The sequence below is a fragment of the Syngnathoides biaculeatus genome, chromosome 2 (genome assembly GCF_019802595.1).
Source record: "Syngnathoides biaculeatus isolate LvHL_M chromosome 2, ASM1980259v1, whole genome shotgun sequence".
NCBI lineage: Eukaryota > Metazoa > Chordata > Actinopteri > Syngnathiformes > Syngnathidae > Syngnathoides > Syngnathoides biaculeatus.
The window spans coordinates 10,195,889-10,213,838 of NC_084641.1; the positions used below are offsets into that span (position 1 = coordinate 10,195,889).

A 17,950-nucleotide genomic window follows, 5' to 3' on the forward strand; every position below is an offset into this window, starting at 1 on the left:
ACATAATTCATTTCATGAAAAATATAACAAACAGGAATATGTTTTAATGGGTTACCAGTGTATGTTGGATTTACACAAAGATAGTTTCCAAATCATTTGCATGTCGTTTTGATGCTCAGTTTGTTTGCACCAAGCAGGTGTTCCTCACAGCTGCAACGGCAGTTGTCATGAGCATTTTTTTGGGGGGGGGGGGGGGATGGGGAGGATGACACAAGCTCATGCAATCACATGTAATCACATATCCCTTCCAAGATGAAGGTTAAAAAAATTCAAGCAATCCATTGTTTTGTCTTATTTTGCAAAATCAGACATAACTCTGTATTGAATAATCTAGTTGAAACTTGTGTTCATGTTTTTAAGAGTGATAAATATATTATGCAGTTGACAACTTCCCAAGTTAATTTAAAATCTATAGTAATAATTTTAATGAATGAACCCCATTTTTATGAATTATTATTTTTAATGCAGGGTGAATTTATGTTCTGAACTCCTATTTCAATGTCAGTGAAGTACCGAACAGACTAATTCTCCCTAAAGAGGTTCTACAATAATGGAGGCCACATGGATGCAGCCAAACTTCTGGCTAAAAGCATGTTGCATGTCTTTTCACAGCTCAATAGTTCTGCCTGAATCAAAAGCATCTCTGCGGGTTGGAGCCAGGTAGTGGCCAGTAAGTACTACTTTTTAACGTGGTTGCTTCAAGAAATGATTAATCAATGATCAGTTCTAAACAGCTGACAAATGTTACTTTTGTACTTGAGTTACTCAGCTTCCTGACTCTGTCTCTGATCATTTTTTAATAATGATTGACCATTGGAGTATATAGAAACATTCCCCCATTAATGTTTCAATGATAGTAGATTAACATTTTTTTTCTTGGCTGCACATGCAGATTATGCTGTGGCTAAACTATTGAATGTTGATGCCACGAAGAGGCCACTTCAAAGTACTGGTGTTCGATTTTTGGCATTTTGATGTTTTGTCGGTTCATATTGATTTTTGGCATTGTTGATGTTTGGTAGCTTCAGGCAGCTGTTAAAAGCAATTTCAATAATGTCCTTGAAATGTTATCATGGTTAAAATTTCATTTGGAATTTGATGTCTATTCTTACACTCAATTCTGATCAAATAATACAGAATGAGTGGAAACCAAGACATGGGGCAAAATCACTATTTATCAAGACATGGGGAGAAATCACTACTTGGTGGCTCGTAGACATTCGATTCAATTTGGATGCATTAATAAAGTATCCATAGCAGATCCTTTTTTGCACGGTTTTTGCTAATGTCCTACGACTCACAACACCTACTGGTGGTCATTAGCCTTGGGAGGAATTAAAAAACAAACAAAAACAAAACAAAAAAAAAAAAACAATCATGTCTGAGTCAACTGTACCGGAAACTCTAAAGGCGCCATGAGGGAGCTTGCCCAAGAAAGGCAGAGTAGCTTTGGTGAGTCCCTGGGAACAGACAGGCCAATACTATTGAACGGCTAGTGTTATAAGATTAATGGTGTCTAACACCTCTAGGATAGACCTCGTGTGTGTTAGGCTCAATCATAATGCAAACGATTCTAATTTGTGCGCTGCATGGAATGCACAGTGTAACGTTATGTTCAAGTCTCGGAGGAGGCGTGCGACAATTTGGTCAGGCTATTAAAGCAACCACAACTCAAGGAACGAGGACCAAGCAAATTCAAATGAACAGTACGGCATATAACTTACTTTGAGGTAATCGTTCTCAGATCTCAACTCTTCAATTTCCCTCACAAACTCCTCTTGCATATCGTCCCCAAACTCCTCGGTGAGGTCAGAGAAGGCCAGAGATGTGCTAGCTGGCATCCGGCTGTCCACCGAGGTGACGGAACGTTCCTCAGCCGGAGACGCGCTCTCCTCGCCGACCTCAACACCAATGGAGAGTCGGTCCTTGTCGCCAGCCTCCGTGGAGCTTTTAGCCTCGGCTAGTACTTGGCTAGTTCCGTTGCCGAGCGGATTGTCTCCGTCCAGCCCGCCACCCCGACTGCTCCTCGAGTCGGTGTCACTGCTGGGGGCGTCCGTGGAGAGTTTGTGTTCCTCGGATGCACAGTCGGACAATTCCGAGCTGCTGTCGGTGGGGGAGAGCTTCCCAGCGGCGCAGCCGGAATCCTTGGACAGGTCATCCGAGCCAATGCTGGCGTCCGAAACCCTCCTGCGTGCAACGCTGCTATTTTGTGCCATCTTGTTAGCCGGGTTTTTGGAGGAAGCGGAAGACTTGGCACCCGATTTGCCACCGCTCTTATCGGCTTTAGCGTCTTTCCCACTGAGACTTCCTACGGGGCTCCTCCTGGAAACGCGGCTCCCCAGGTGGATAGATCCCGGCTTCACGCTCAGACTAGGGGCTCCAATACCACCGCGGATCTTCGTGAGGGACCACCCGGGTACATCCTTGGGTCTTGCCGGTGACGGAGCACGATTAATTTTCTTCTTTCCTCCCTGAGCTAACAATATAGCAGGCAGCTCCGCGTTCTGCGCCTGCCCGCTGACCGAGCTCTCTCTCCCGCCTCCGCTTTCCATCTTCTGCCGTAGATGGAGTCTCCGTTCCCTGGGCGAGGCGAAGGAGAGGTGAGCCGGGGTGTTGTGGACATCAACCTCCTTTGACTTTGTCATTCATTCCATTTGAACTGTACGCTGAAAATAAAAATGAAAGCTCTTGTTGATTTCCACCGCGGGAGGCAGAAGTTCACCAAAATGAATAAACAAAAACGCACAGACAAAAGGAGAGACAAGGATCCTCTCTTCGGCCACAATGAAATGCTCCCGCGGTGAAGCCAAATACACGAAAATATACGCGAAAGAATCCGCTTAGAAAAACAAAATTGTATTCTCCCAGTGTCTTGTAATGCTTATAAGTTATTTCAAGGTTTTCTTGCAATATGAGGCATTTTCCTCTCAAAACCACCGCGATTATCGTCCTACGCCGTCTGTCCTTGAGGAGGAGTAGTGCGAGTCTGCTGAATGCTGGTAGGCGGAGAAGTCGACTTCTCTCCCCGCCCACCTAACGGGAAGTGCGGCACAAGCTTCAACCACAACAATGTTTATAGGGCAAAACTAATCCTGTATAAATAAAAAAATCTTTAGGAAGCCGGTCCTCAAAATATCCTTTCCATGTTTGCATTAATTTAGTCGGTGATAAATACGAAAACAAAAAAATCTTTCGGAAGCTGGTCCTCAAAATATCGTTTCCATGTTTGCATTCATTTAGTCGTTGATAAATACAAAAAACAAATACATGAAAAGGGATACGTATTTTCGAAATGAGCCTACGTGTATTTTTTTAAAGGAAGAGTTATTTTGGTTAAAAAAAAAACAAGATACAAGACATCTTAAGTTGCCGAAGTTCAAATCAATCAAATTGCTGCATTTCTACTGCATTCGCAGCCGTCATTTCTAATTAATTTATTATATTCCTATAAATAAATAAATAAACATCATTTTGACATTAAAAATTTAAATATTGAACGTGGGTAAATGAAATGCGACTAAATTCAATTGTATGCGTCTGCAGCCGTGGAAATTTCTGCATCTCTATTTCGCCACCTGGTGAATATTAGGTGACACTACAGAAAGTGAAAAATGTAAGGTCGGTAGGTAAAAAGGCACCATTGTGTTATTTAGCCAACGCTAGTCACCATTTGATTATTCGACATTTCGCTTATCAACATTAACTTGCCTTTAACTAAAATCAATTTCGAAGTCTGCCTGTACTACACAAACGTGGCCGCCCCCTCATGATTAATTGATCTTTTTTTGTTGTTGTTGTGCATGGTCGACATGTCATCAGACACCACGTTTATGGATGACTAGAAAAGCAAGTTTATAGTTTTAAGACTTAATGAAACTGTCATTCTGACGGTGATAACGTCAGAGAAGATAGAGAAGTTCGATTCTTGAAGGTTAACTACGGTAAATTCAGTGTGTCAACTATTCAATGTCGTGGTGGTGGTGGTGCAGTAGCTGCTGCTGATTTCAATTTATTTTTCTATAACCTGTATTTATGCGGTCTGACTATTTAGTCCGTTTGAAATTGTTTGGCTAGTTTCTAAAAACAAATTTAAAGCTCAACATTCCTGTCTGATTTCAGCCACATCCCTTAAATATCAAAATGAAACAATTCACCAACTGAACATTTCTGGGACTATGACATTTTACTATACATCAATTATGTAAACTAAGCGTTTTCAAAGTGTGTTATGAGTACCACTAGTGGTGCTCAGGTTCTCTACTGATACGAGAAGGCATCACTACCTAAGTGCAGCGGAAACGGAGTTGACTTTTTATTACAAATATTTGCATTCAGTCAGTTTTTGGATACCTGTATTTCTGGATTTAAACAGTAATAATGTTCAAACTGCACAATAAAATCTTTGACTAGTTTTTTGATCTCCACTTAGCCTACTAAAACTCAGTCATGATGGCAGTACTTGGAGGTCAAATAATTATGACAGTTTTATTTATGATTTGTGAACCACTGATATAAACGATTTTGTCTGTTTAGATTTTCTGCACATCCCATAAAGTCATAATGCCTTAAGACAATTTGTAACTCTTGTGCATTAGTGTTTTATACATACTGTATTAGAATAATATTAATATCTGGATTCCCCCCCCCGCCCCCTCTAATCACTGTGTTGAGCAGTGGAACAGAATGAACATCTGTGCATTATCCCTGTGAGACAGACCTGAGGGGTTCTGGAGCGATGGGACTCGTAGAGAAAGTGTCTTCTCCAACTATAACTAAGTCTCATGTGGCCTGCTTTATTTGGAAACACAAGTTTGCACATAGTGTTCCCTTTCTCCTGGTATAGAAGATGGCCTATATACTGCATAGTGATAATAAATGATATACTGAGGGGAGTCAACCTGAATGTAGAGTACTTGGTGCAGTATAGGTGGGATAAGCGTTAGAATTTGAGAGGGGTTTTTTGTTTGTTATAAGGAAAATGGTGTTTCAGAGCTTCTACCCAATATTACATTTACATTCCAGTATCGCATATATATTGTGTATGATGATGACTTTAGGGTTTTAGTAGGTTGGGTTTAGGGTAGGGGGTAGGCCCACATATACTGTATTGCTTAAAGTATTTGCTCACCTGCCTTAACTCATATATAGATGATTATACATGATATCCCACTCTAAACTCATAGAGTTTAATATGTTGGCCTACCCTTTGCAGCTGTAATAGCTTCAACTCTTGTGAGAAGGTTGTGAGGTTTAGTGGTGAGTTCATGGGAATTTCAACCCACTCTTGTACTGTAGGAACATAAATGTGAGGTCAGACGCTGATGCTGGACGAGAAGGCCTGGCTCTGTGTCCTTTCAAAATCAAAGGTGTTCTTTTGGGTTGACTGCAGGACGTTGTGCAGGTCATTCAAGTTCCTCCATACCAAAGTCACTTATCCATGTCTCTATGGTCCTTGATTTGTGCACAGGTGCAGAGACATATTGGAATGCAACCTCCACAAAGGAAGGCCTGAGCTGAGATTTGAAAACTGAAACCCAGAACTGTGAAGCGAAAGTGCCAACCACTAGGGCACTATAGTGCCAAGTAAGTGTTCAAATTCATCATTGTCAGTTTTTTATAATAATGTTCATGTTTCGAAAACTTTAGGTTTTATTGTAATATAGTGGCCAATTGAATTTGACCTTCATGTGAAACAAAGTTTTTTCCTGAGGGAACATGTTGGGGTATGAACCCGCCACTCTAACATACAAATCCACAATGTGTGGACCACATAAAAGAGGCATTTGTTTGAAAAGAATGTTTTGGGGCTTACCCAAAAGTGAGATAGTTACCAGGAACAGTTGTAAGCATCCCCACCCCCCTCCGAATGCCACTGTGAGACCGAAAGTCCTTCAGGCCTCCTCATTAGACCTGATGGTTCTGGTTGGTTTCACTGCTGTGAGAGAATATATTGGCCACTTCTGATGATTTATGTTGGAGGATGGTGTGAAGGCTGCATTTCAAGAGGTATCTGCTTCAGCATGTTTTCCTTTATGCTGTGAATAATCTGCCTATTGTTTCCTACGCAGTCTTTAGTTTAATTTTCTGGAAAGTCTCAGATTTATTAGGGTGTCATTGATGAAAAATTGTGGAGGCACAAGTGCCACAGTATATAATTTCATGGCTTGATGGGCTTGTGACAAGTACGCATTATCCGCCCCAGTGTTTTTGCCATTTTAATCAATAAACATAAACACAACAACTGGAGCACCCCAAAATTATGTTCAATCAGAATCTAATATGGTTAAAAATCACTATTTCATGAGGGTGTCATTTTATTAAATGATACAAACACACACGACTGTTGCAAGACTCCTCATCACTTGCTCAACCCAAGCAATCATGTACAGTACCACTACTGCACTCTCTCACATGAGCACAACAGATATAGCACCCAAAAATTATGTTCAATCACTAATTTAATTTGCAGGAAAAAAATAAATCTCAAATCCATTATGTAGTGTGATGACCCATCAATTTTCTTAGCCGTTTATCCTCATGAGGGTCACGGGCGTGCTGTAGCCAATTCCAGCAGTCTTCGGGCATGAGGCAGGGTACAACCTGAACTGGTTGCCAGCCAATTGCATGGCACTCCCGCGACACTCATGAGGATAAGCGGTTCAGAAAGTAGGTGGATGGATGGTGTACTCGAATTTGACCATGCGTTCCATGTGTATAAGTAACTCCCATGGTCAAACTTGTTGGGGTTTCAAGGCTCAACTATGAATCGAAGGACGTAACATTTGTCTAGCCGATGCTGTCATGATCCTGCCGCTCCAGCACAAGCTGTGCGGGTGCGCTAATTGGGAGGCACACACCTGTGCCTCATGCGGGCTGATCATCCCCCGTATATTTAGGACCCAGTGACAACTGGTCAGCCGCCAGTTCGTTGACCTTCATGTCCCGTTCCAGCACTCTTGTTTCCCCGATCGAACCTGTGTGTACCGACCTTCGTCCGTTCTCCGACCAACCCTGTAAGCCTGACTCCTTGACACTCCTGCCTGCGTTGATTGGTTCCCCGTGTACCGACTCCTGCCTGTCCGCTCATCTGCTCTCTTCGCCCGACGTCCCAACTACCGCTGCTGCACCGGACTGCCTGCTCGATCCCCGACCTCTGCCTACAATAAACGTGTCTCTTCTTGAACTACCTTGCGTCTTCCGAGTTCCTGCATTTGGGTCCTACCTCTCGTTCCGATGGGACGTGACAGATGCTGTGATATTGACTAATCAGACCCAAGCTGTTTTTCATACTTTAATTATGAAAGATGAGTAGTATTGTCTTGAGCAGTGTTTGCCAACTTTTAATGAGCCGGGGAACATATTTTACATCAGAAGAACTCTCCAGGCACACCACTCAAAAGTCACCACAAAAAATACTGAATTAAGGATGATCTTATCTCAGTTTACTTACAAATTTGCTTAGTGTGAAAAAAATTTCTTTCATAAACTATTAAACTATTCTTCTTGCTTGGCAATGGGTAGATACACAGGTGTATTTTACTTTCTGGCGTCTAGTGGAAAAAGCATCTAATTGTTGTTCCTGCCACTATACATCACTGCCATAGATGGATCAACAAATTTAAATGGTTTGTCATAGATATGTACAGTGAAGAAAATAAGAATTTGAAAACCCTGCTATATTGCAAGTTCTCCCACTGAGAAATCATGGAGGGGTCTGAAATGTTCATCATAGGTACATGTCCACTGTGAGAGAGATAATCTAAAAAGAAAAATGCAGAAAGTATAATGTATGATTTTTTTCTTTTTTTTTTTTTGCGACTTATTTGTGTTATACAGCTGCAAATAAGCATTTGAACACCTGAGAAAACCAATGTTAATATTTGGTACAGTAGCCTTTGTTTGCAATTACAGAGATCAAACATTTCCTATAGTTGTTCACCAGGTTTGCACACACTACAGGAGAAATTTTGGCGCACTCCTCCACACAGATCTTCACTAGATCAGACAGGTTTCTGGGCTGTCACTGAGAAACACAGAGTTTCAGCTCCCTCCAAAGATTTTCTATTGCGTTTACGTCTAGAGACTGGCGAGGCCACGCCAGAACCTTGATATGCTTCTTACGGAGTTACTCCTTGGTTTTCCTGGCTCTGCTTCGGGTCATTGTCATGTTGAAAGACTCAGCCAAGACCCATCTTCAATGCTCTGACTGAGGGAAAGAGGTTGTTCCCCACAATCTCAGAATACACGGCCGCGGTCATCCTCTCCTTAATGCAAACAATCGTCCTGTCCCATTTGCAGAAAAACTTCCCCAAAGCATGGTGTTCTTGGGATGGAACCCATCATTCGTCTTCCTCCAAACACGGTTAGTGGAATTATGACCAAAAAGTTACATCTTGGTCCCATCTGACTGCAAAAGTTTCCCCCATGACTCCTCTGTATCATCCAAATGGTCATTGGCAAACTTAAGATGGGCCTTTACATGTGCCGGTAGAAGCAGGGGAACCTTCCACGCCATGCATGATTTCAAACCATGACATCTTAGTGTATTACCAAGTGTCACTTTGGAAACGGTGGTCCCAGCTCTTTTCAGGTCATTGTCCCAGACCTGCCGTGTAGTCCTGGGCTGATTCCTCACCTTTCTAAGGACCATTGAGACCCCGCGAGGTGATATCTTGCGTGGGGCTCCACTCCCATTGAGATTGACCGTCACGTTTAGCTTCTTCCATTTTCTAATAATTGGTCCAACAGTGAACCTTTTTTCACCAAGTTGCTTGGCAATTTCTCCGTAGCCCTTTCCACCCATGTGGAGTTGTACAATTTTGTCTCTGGTGTCTTTGGACAGCTCTTTGGTCTTGGCCATGTTACAAGTTTGAGTCTTACTGATTGTATGGGGTGGACAAGTGCCTTTATGCAGCTTGCGACCTCATACAGGTGCATCTGATTCAGGATAATACATGTACATACAATACACTTTTAAAGGCAGACTAACAGATCTTTAAGGGTCAGAATTCTAGCTGGTAGACAGGTGTTCAAATACTTATTTGCACCTGTATCACACAAATAATTAAAAAAATCATATATTGTGATTTCTGGATTTTTCTTTTTAGATTATCTCTCTCACAGTGGACACGCACTTATGATGAAAATTTCAGACCCTTCCATGATTTCTAAGTGGCAGAACTTCCAATATAGCAGGGTGTTCAAATACTTATTTACTTCACTGTTAGACTTTTTGGGACCAATTATGGGAAATGTTTTGATTTTCCACAGCACACTTGATGACCTCTCGCCACTCTAATGTGCTGGCACAGATATTGAAAGTCACTGGTCTGGAGCCAGTGGTGTCATCGCTCATCTTGTGATGAATATTGGACATTCAGTATTTACAGTGAGTAAATAAAGCTGAACTTGTTTGTTTCTCATTGCTGTTTTAGTTAAAGGGGCACACACACACTGGTACAATTTACAATTTCTCTATCTTCTCTGATGTTATCACCGTCAGAATGACTGTTTCATTAAGTCTTCAAACTACGCTTAAACCCTGGTCACTCTTAAAGGAAGACTCTCCCCAAAATTCATAAGTACAATAAACCCTCCAATGTGAAGTAATATTATTATTACATATATTTAGGACATAAATTGAAAAAAAAATTAAATAAAGAACATATTTGAAATCCACACAAAATCTGGATATGTGCTAGCTTTCAGAGCCAAACCGAAAGAAACATCCTTGACCCCGCCCCTGACGTCAACGGTGCTTAGCATTACAGACCATTCGTTCTAGCTAAGCCAAGATGCCGACTTGTTCTCCACCAAAACTAAGAAAACGCACCCAAATTTGTCCTTCTTTAACCTCCCGTGGGGTCAACCTGACAGGATAAAGCTGTGGCTGTCACAGTTGAGGCTCGTTCATCACCGGGGAAATTTGCACACATTTATTCATTACTGGTTATTCGCCGGTAAATTATAGCCTCTCGTGTTGTTACGGTAAAGCAACAACATATGTTATGAGGGTGGCGCAGCTGTTCCATCCCGGACCTCCGTATGTGGAGTTTGCATGTTCTCCCTGTGTCTGTGTGTGTGTAAACTTGCCTCCTGCCCGTTGACAGCTGGGATAGGCTCCAGCACACCTTCGACCATCGTGCGGCCAAGAAAATGAATGGATGGATATATACGTGCAACACTTCCCGGTGACTATTTAAGGCGAGCCGCATGTGCAATAGCCCATCCCCCACCACCGCTGCAGGTGGATCGCGAGAAGCTTTTCTGCTTGAAAAGTACAACTTAAAAAAAAAAGGTCTGGCCACGTATGCTGTATATTCTCTACATCTAAACAAACTCCTCAGAAAAGCATCAAATCTCCGCGCTCCATATAATGGGACTGTTATTGTTCGTCGTCAACGCCACGTCCCTCCCAACACGTCGAATTCCCTTTGTGTGTGTTCTGGCTCAAACGCTTGAATATTGTACATTGGTCGGTATAGTAATAACACGGAGCATCAACTCGCTTTGGTAGCTCTCAGAACACAACACTTCCCGGTTACTATTTACAGCCTCCACCCTCACCGCCGCTGCTGCTGGTCGCTTGAGAGAGGCTTGCTGCTTGGGGTAAAAAAAAAAAAAACAAACAAAAAAAAACTCAGGCCTTGCCGGCTGTATATTCTCTACATCTAATTCTCCACATCCAAATCCTCATAAAAGCATCAAATAAATCTCCGCCGTCCATATAATGGGATTATTGTTGATTATTATTATTATTATTGTTGATTGATTGATTATTGTTCGTTGTTAGTGCGACGCCCTCTCTCCAACAATTCAACTGGTGGTTGTGTGTATTCTGGCTCAAGCGCCCAGGCTTGAACATTGTACATCATGCAACATTTTCTTTGTTTGTTTGTAATTATTTTTTCCACAAAAATCAACCACAAAATGCCAGATAGTGGGCGTTCTTTGTTCGGCGAAACGTATCCACGAGCAATGGGGGGTCAGAACAGGAAGCACTGCAGGTGTGACAAACGCGGATTGGCTGTCAGTTTTCCATTCGGGCTCATTGGAATGTCTGCGCGAGAGAGGAATTTTGATAATACTTTTACAAATTAAGGGGTTTCTCGGGGTATTCTGCGGATAACTCTGGCATTAAAAGAATCACTGGACCCTCATCTACTAACTTTTAATGTGTGCTCCCATTCCTATTAGTTCCAACAAAGTCTTCCTTTAATGATGCTAGTGCTGCCAAGAATATTTGTCCTTTCAGTTCCGGGGCAGTGTTCTTCTTGCAATAGAATTCCCCGTGAGAATGTTTGTGTATTATGCATGCTTGTGTAAGCATCTGCATGTATTGTGTGACTGCCTCTTTGCGTGTGAGGCTTTTCATGGTCCTGAATGGAGAGCATTTATTGCTCTGCTGCCACTTATTTTCCTCCTCAAGTTCTGTCCATCATATTCTCTGCTCTCTTTTCACTTCTCATCACTCAGTAATGGTTGTTGTATAACTGCTGGAGAAATAAATACTGCACTTTATTTTCTAGGCTACCTGCAACAAAAAACATTCCATGGAACAGTACTAAAGCACCCCAATGGCAAAAGCTACAATGTATTGTACTTACTCAATCATACAACTAAAGACCAAAAATGTATGAAAAAAGGCTCATGTACATAGACCATGATAAATACCATATGTGATCAAATGACAGTGGAAAAATCAAAATGTAGCTTTTGGCTGTAATCCTATAATTGAAAACGTCCTCAGGGTGTGTGGGTAGTCAGTCTAAATAGAACTTGAAAACACAAACTATCTCTCTGGCTTTCGTCCGTCACAGGTGAAGACGACCAAGGCTTCGGTCTTGTTTCACTAAATGTTATGTGTGCGAAGATGGCTGTACAGCTCATTTCTCACCTTTTAATTATTTATTGCAATGGCTAGAAGTAAACCCGGCTGACAGGCGACGTTTGCTCTTTTCCTCTGCTGGCGTTGATGCAGTTTCTCCTGCATGGGCCTGGCATCATAGCCGGATATCCCAGTGGGACCCGCTAGGTGGCGCAATTTGTGTTGTGGACTCCCGAGTTTTCGTAACCTCTCTTTACAGTACATTAGGGAGCCTTGTCATTTTTAACAATTCTCCAGCCAGGATAACAAATTCAAGATAGAAGTAAGAAAGTAGAAAATATAATGATGGAAAGTTACCTTGTATACAGTTGTAAAAAATGAAAGTGAAGCTCTCACCTCTTTTGGCCATACCCATTTTGTTAAGTTCCTGACAGCCTGTCAAGGACAGATTAATAAAAAACAAACAAAAAAAGTTTAACAAACAGCCTCTGAGAAATCGCTGTAGTCCTGTACGAGGTCCCTAATAGCGATATTTGAGTAAAACTACACTTATATCAATAGACTATAACCTTAGGGGAAGGCACTGGGGGATGGAACACCCTCGACCCGCCAGTGGACACATCCGAGATTTACTGATTACCTGCGTGCGTCTCATTTTAGTGCATTTCAGGCAAATATATGTCAACAATTTCTTTCGACTTGACTGTTGTAACGATGAGTGAAAATGATTAGGGGATTAAAAGTAGGCTATTATTTTCAGTTCAGGAAATGGAGTGTGGTAAAAGTAACAGTTGCCCAAAAATATAAATAAAGAGGTAAAGAACATGCTTGGGAAAATGTAAGTTTAGTCATGAATTTTTTGAAAAGATTTAAACACATTTGCCCCTTTTTGCTTGGTTAATAATTGAAAGTATTTGGAATATTCTTCGAGATTGTGTAGTCAGTTCCCTCTCATACTGTACATTACAGCTGATATCGTAGCTGCCCTCAACCCTTTTGTTCTGACTGCCGACCTGTACAATCATTGGACAATCTAGTCCCACCCTCCCATTTGATTGGCTGTCAATTCTGTCAGTCATTCTTCCACTCTGGTCCCCGTTGCTCGCCACTTCCGCTTCAGTGTCAAACGCAAATCTCCCATGCAAGTTCCTTTTCTGGACTTTTCAAATCATTGGCAAAGCCCACGCCGTCAGGTAAGACATGCTTTCACGGCGTCCGTTTTCAAGTTGACACTCTCTCAATCTGTGGAATGGCTGAGCATTTCATGTCTTTTTTTTGTCCCATATAGGCTTCTGTGCTAGGTAGCCCCCTCCCGAGCCCTTAGCCGCAACGCTAATTTTGAAGGCTAGCTGTCAATTTGCTCCTTGAAGTGTTGTCAGGACTGAACCGGACATTTTTGTGTCCAGAGTGCTTGTGACCAAGAGTAATGCTTGAAGTTGTTCGCCGGGATGGAATGAAACTGAGACGGCATTTTTTGTTAAAAAGGATGATGAATTATCCAGATCATTTGTTGTGTACGTGCTAGCAGCCAACGCAGCATTTGTGATAGTTTTCTGGAGGCGACATCGTATGTGAAAAGTTGGCCGCTGTTGATGAATTGAATAATGACATACATCGGCAGCTTTGAATGTAAAAATACTGTATACCAGCTTCAAAACGTTTCCGCTCTGATCCGTCCAATGTGAAGCTTGAGATAAACCGTGGCGCTCAGCGCAAGTTTGAAATGGGACAGAATGTGCTGTTGATTTATGCTGATTTGCATTGATCGCTCAGCGTCACGTGCGATCTTCAGTTATTATCTCAAGCTCTGTATTGGTCAAAGTTGCATTCCATGGAATTTAACTGCCTCAGTAAAGACTGGGAATGCTCCCTTACCTGTTCAGCTTTTGGCCGGCTCCTCTCACATCTCACTCTTGGGAACCACTATACGGTACTGTGTGAAGTAAATACTGTACCTAGTAACTCGTTCATGCCTTGCAACCACCATGGATCTGCATTACTGTGGGAAGATTTTACACAGACGCAATGGCTTATGTTCTCTGACTAACCCTCTTGATCGCTTGTTAGAAGTTGTGGATAAAAGCATTTGTTGAGTCTCATTTTAGTTTGTCAATTTGTCCTTTTTAACAGTCTACGGTGCTGTGAGTAAGTAGGCTACCCCCTTCTCAAATTCTTATATTTTTGTAAAGTTTCCCCACTATAATGTTTAAGGTCACCAAACAAATGTAAATCTGTCCATTTTATGAGCCACTTATGCTCACAAAGGTGGTGAGAATTTTTGGGCAGGAGGCAGGGTACACTGAATTGGTCCCAGCCAATTGCAGGGCACATAGAAAGAAGAATTCACACTCTCAATCACACCGAAGGGCTCCAATTAATGCATGTTTTTGTGATATGGGAGGAAGTTTTTTTTTTCCCTCCTCCCGTACACAAACCGTGCCTGACCATCCACATGTTTACATACCTGGTTTTCAAACAGTAACTGTAACACAGCAGTAAAACAGCTCAAACATAACAGAAAAGTCATTTTCATCCATGATCCTCCTGTTCAGTGAAACCACTAAAGTATTGGGGTTGAACAGCCTCAGAAAATCTCTCATATATATATCATTTCAGTCTCTCTGTCGCTCTCAATGTCATTTCATCTTTCATCTCACCATTTGCCAAATAATTCTCAAGACTTTTGGATAAACGTACTTCGGAAGGTGTCAGGCCTGTTACATCTGGCGTGGTAGTGTGATGGTCTGGGGCTAGGTGAATAACGAGCAGATCGTAGGTTCCATAATGAATCTGTGGGGGGGGTTGCTGGCACCAATGCCAGCCAACTCTGGGCAAGAGGTGGGGTTTGCACCGAACTGGTTGCCATCCATTTGCAGAGCACATATACAACAATTTACACTCCTAATCACACCTACAAACAATTTAGTCTTCAGTTATTGTACCATTCATGATTTTGGGGTGGGGAAAGAAACTGGAATACCTCGAGGAAACCCAGGAGGTATGGGGAGAAAATGGAAATTCAAAATTTGAATCTTGGGCCCCTGAACTGGAGAACTGGAGCCTATCCCAGCTATCAATTGTCAGGAGGCAGGGTACAGCCTGATCTGGTTGCCAGCCAATCGTAGGGCACATAGAGACAGACAAACTGTTTTTTCACAAACTTGATAACCTCACTGATTAAATGTCACACTTATATTTTTTGAACACAACCCTTTCAACAAATTACCCAATTGCACAGCCTTAAGTGTGTGTTTTATCATGAATGCTGGTTCTTGTTGGTTTTCTGAGAATCTACTGCACCTACTGGTAACTTGTTTGACATGCAGGAATAAAAGATGTACTAAAAATGTGGATTAATCTGGTTTGTCATATTGGTCTGTTATTCTTTTGAAGAGTACTATATTAATGCCATAGTGAATAAAAGGTTGAAATACATTTCTATAACTGTTACTTTATCCAGATACCATGTAGCGGGTTCTTCCTTATTCTTAGCACCTCACCTCTATAATGTTTCATGGATTTTTATTGTCTGTGTGTGTGTGTGAGTGTGTGCGCGCGCATTTTTCTGTATCTGGTGGTGGCACAAAACAGGACACGCTTACATTTGTTAGAGCTATTTACACCGACACGAACAATAACTTAACAGCAAATTAAAGTATTTTCTATTCTTTCAATGTACAGTTGTGAGCTTTTTACAACATTTGCATGAGTCATGGTGGCACGGTGTTCTACTACCATTTCATGGTGTACCCTGCCTCTCGCCCAAAGATAGCTGGGGATAGGCTCCAGCATCCTTACATTACAACAGGACAGTCTAACAGTGCAAGTGTGAATGAAGAAAGTTGTCTAGTAGTCTGATCGGGGCATTCCGCCTCAGACGTGATGTGTGTCCCCACACGGCTGTTTTTTTTTCTTTTTTTTAAATAAATTAATACCTTTTATTGACCTTCAGAAATTTACAGTTCTATGTCAAAAACACCCAAGAAGGTTAAAAAGAAACATGCTTTTATGTTTGAATATACTGGACAAGATGGAGATGTGGAGCAAATGTCTTTTGCGGAGCTTATCAATGTCATCATTGATTGGATGCGTAAATTATGACAATAAAACCAATCAACAGATGATCATAAAATTCTCACGATCGGCCAATACCTATATCAGCAATCAAATCGGCGTGAAGTCTTATATACAGCGATGAGAAATTTCCACGGATTGATGGAATTCTGAGTTTTTTCAACTGAAAATGTCATTTTTACGAAACATGTAAATCTGTTGGGAAAATTAGGGAGAGGGTATGCCTTGACGCAGGGCGGGGCTGTGATCAAGACCGGCCGCCAGCATCTATCAGCAACGCTCATCGTGAAATTAGAAAAGGGCATTGCTATCTGTTTACGGCATTGGCCTCTGCATTAAATTTGGTGTTTATAATAACGACAACATTCCGAATTCTGGCAGCATTTTGGTGGTATTTCATCGGTATTTTCACTCTGATGTTAACATTTCATAGAAAAGCATTCTGTTTACCACGGCATAGTTATAACTTATAGACATACGTACGCATATCTTATCGAGCGGTCTTCATGCTTGCCAGTATGGCGTAGGTTTTGGAGCGAAAAGATGAAGATTATGCCAGGGAATTGATTAAAAACCACAGGGTAAAAAACTGTTTCAGATGGGCATGGTTTGAAAAAAGTATAACCGTGCAGATAGGAACGAAAACTGTATTAACATGTCTAACCGAACACATAGTAAAGTGCTGGCCACTCTGTGTCCCGATTGGAGCATATCCAAACGAGGAAACACAAAGGTAAGTTGGATGTAAATTTCTTAAATATTATATAATTGACAACTAACTAGGTCTATCTTTAGCACTGGCCCTGTAAATCACACGTTTTATCACTCACTTTTATATTTAATGATCTCTCTCTCTCATATATATATATATATATATATATATATATATACACGCACGCACACACACAGACACTTAGAAACAGATTACTTGTGTACTTATTTCTGAAGTCTAACTTGTAAGAGCACTAGCCTATTTGATATAAATTTCACTGTCTACGTTTTTATGTCTGAAATTTGGCAAAATTTTTTCGTTTGTAGTCATATTTTGAAGTTTTCAAAATGTTATGATTGCCCTGTATTTACACTGTTAGAAGTAACCAGTGGTCACCATTTAATAGTATGTTTTATAAAAAAATTTCGTGCAAAAGGCATACATTTTCAGTGTTTTTCCAAATCGGTCATTCTCATCCGTGTATCTATAGGCTATTCTCTCAACACAGATGGCAGCACTGCCACCCAGTGGATGGAGGGAGCAGCCTTCCCACACGTTTATTTTTGTCCCCCCCCCCACCAACCTTACTAAGGACATGGATTCAAATCCTGGCCCTGCCTGTGTGGAGTTTGCATCTTTTCACCGGGCACTCCAGTTTCTTCCCATATCCCAAAAACATCCATTAATTGAAGGGACTAAAATACCATCATGTGTGCATGTGAGCTCAAATGTTTGTTTGTATGTGCCCTGTGATTGACTCGCGACGAGTTCAGGGTGTACCCTGCCTCTCGCCTGAAGATGGCTTGGACAGCTCCAGCACACCCGCGTTCCTAGTGAGGATAAGCGGAATGGAAGCTGGATGAATGAATGAATAATGATAATAATAGCCATGATAATACATTGCACTTTTCAAGGAATTCAAAGACACTTTACAATTGGATGCATTATTAATTCACTCCTCAGTCATAGCCTGGTAGTGGAAAGCAATCTGTACAGCCCCAGCTGCCCTGGGGCAGTCTGACAGAAGCACGGCTATCATTCAGCACCGATGGCACTTTCGACTACCACCTTTTTAAATATGTTAACCTAAATATTATTTTTTTCAGTTTAGCTAGTTCAGGTTTGGCCCCAAATGTTGATGTGCATATAAATCTGTTGTCAATTGCTAGAAATACGACATGCCTAGTACCTCAAGTGAGGTGATTGATCCAGGAATTACATATTTGGATGATACAACACATCGTCATGTCAGATCTTTTACTTTGCTCAAAACTGAGGTAGTAATGACTAATTGGTTTAGCATGCTTATTCTGTTCTATTTACCCTTGAATCAATAT

At 41.5% G+C, this 17,950-nt stretch overlaps 2 protein-coding genes and 1 long non-coding RNA gene across 6 annotated transcripts in view; 2 read left to right on the plus strand and 1 right to left on the minus strand.

The window, feature by feature from the left end:
- The window catches only part of mtcl2 (microtubule crosslinking factor 2), a 66,046-nt gene extending 62,897 nt beyond the window's left edge, over nucleotides 1–3,149 (minus strand). Inside the window, exon 1 of the mRNA XM_061832463.1 lies at nucleotides 1,725–3,149. Coding sequence (XP_061688447.1) covers nucleotides 1,725–2,645 — 921 coding nt within the window. The 5' untranslated portion in view covers nucleotides 2,646–3,149. The remainder of the gene's footprint in view (nucleotides 1–1,724) is intronic.
- Nucleotides 2,480–7,398, plus strand: LOC133507484 (uncharacterized). Its single transcript, XR_009796823.1, has 3 exons — nucleotides 2,480–2,600; nucleotides 5,468–5,583; nucleotides 6,952–7,398. It is a non-coding gene; the product is annotated as an uncharacterized LOC133507484 (long non-coding RNA).
- A 5,468-nt stretch (nucleotides 7,399–12,866) lies between these two features.
- LOC133507475 (oxysterol-binding protein-related protein 2-like) overlaps nucleotides 12,867–17,950 on the plus strand; it is a 28,280-nt gene continuing 23,196 nt past the window's right edge. For 2 of the 4 annotated variants that reach the window (XM_061832504.1, XM_061832525.1), the window contains exon 1: nucleotides 12,867–13,020. The gene's annotated coding sequence lies outside the window, so the exon portion shown is untranslated. The remainder of the gene's footprint in view (nucleotides 13,021–17,950) is intronic. The other 2 variants (XM_061832514.1, XM_061832535.1) reach the window with 2 other exon arrangements.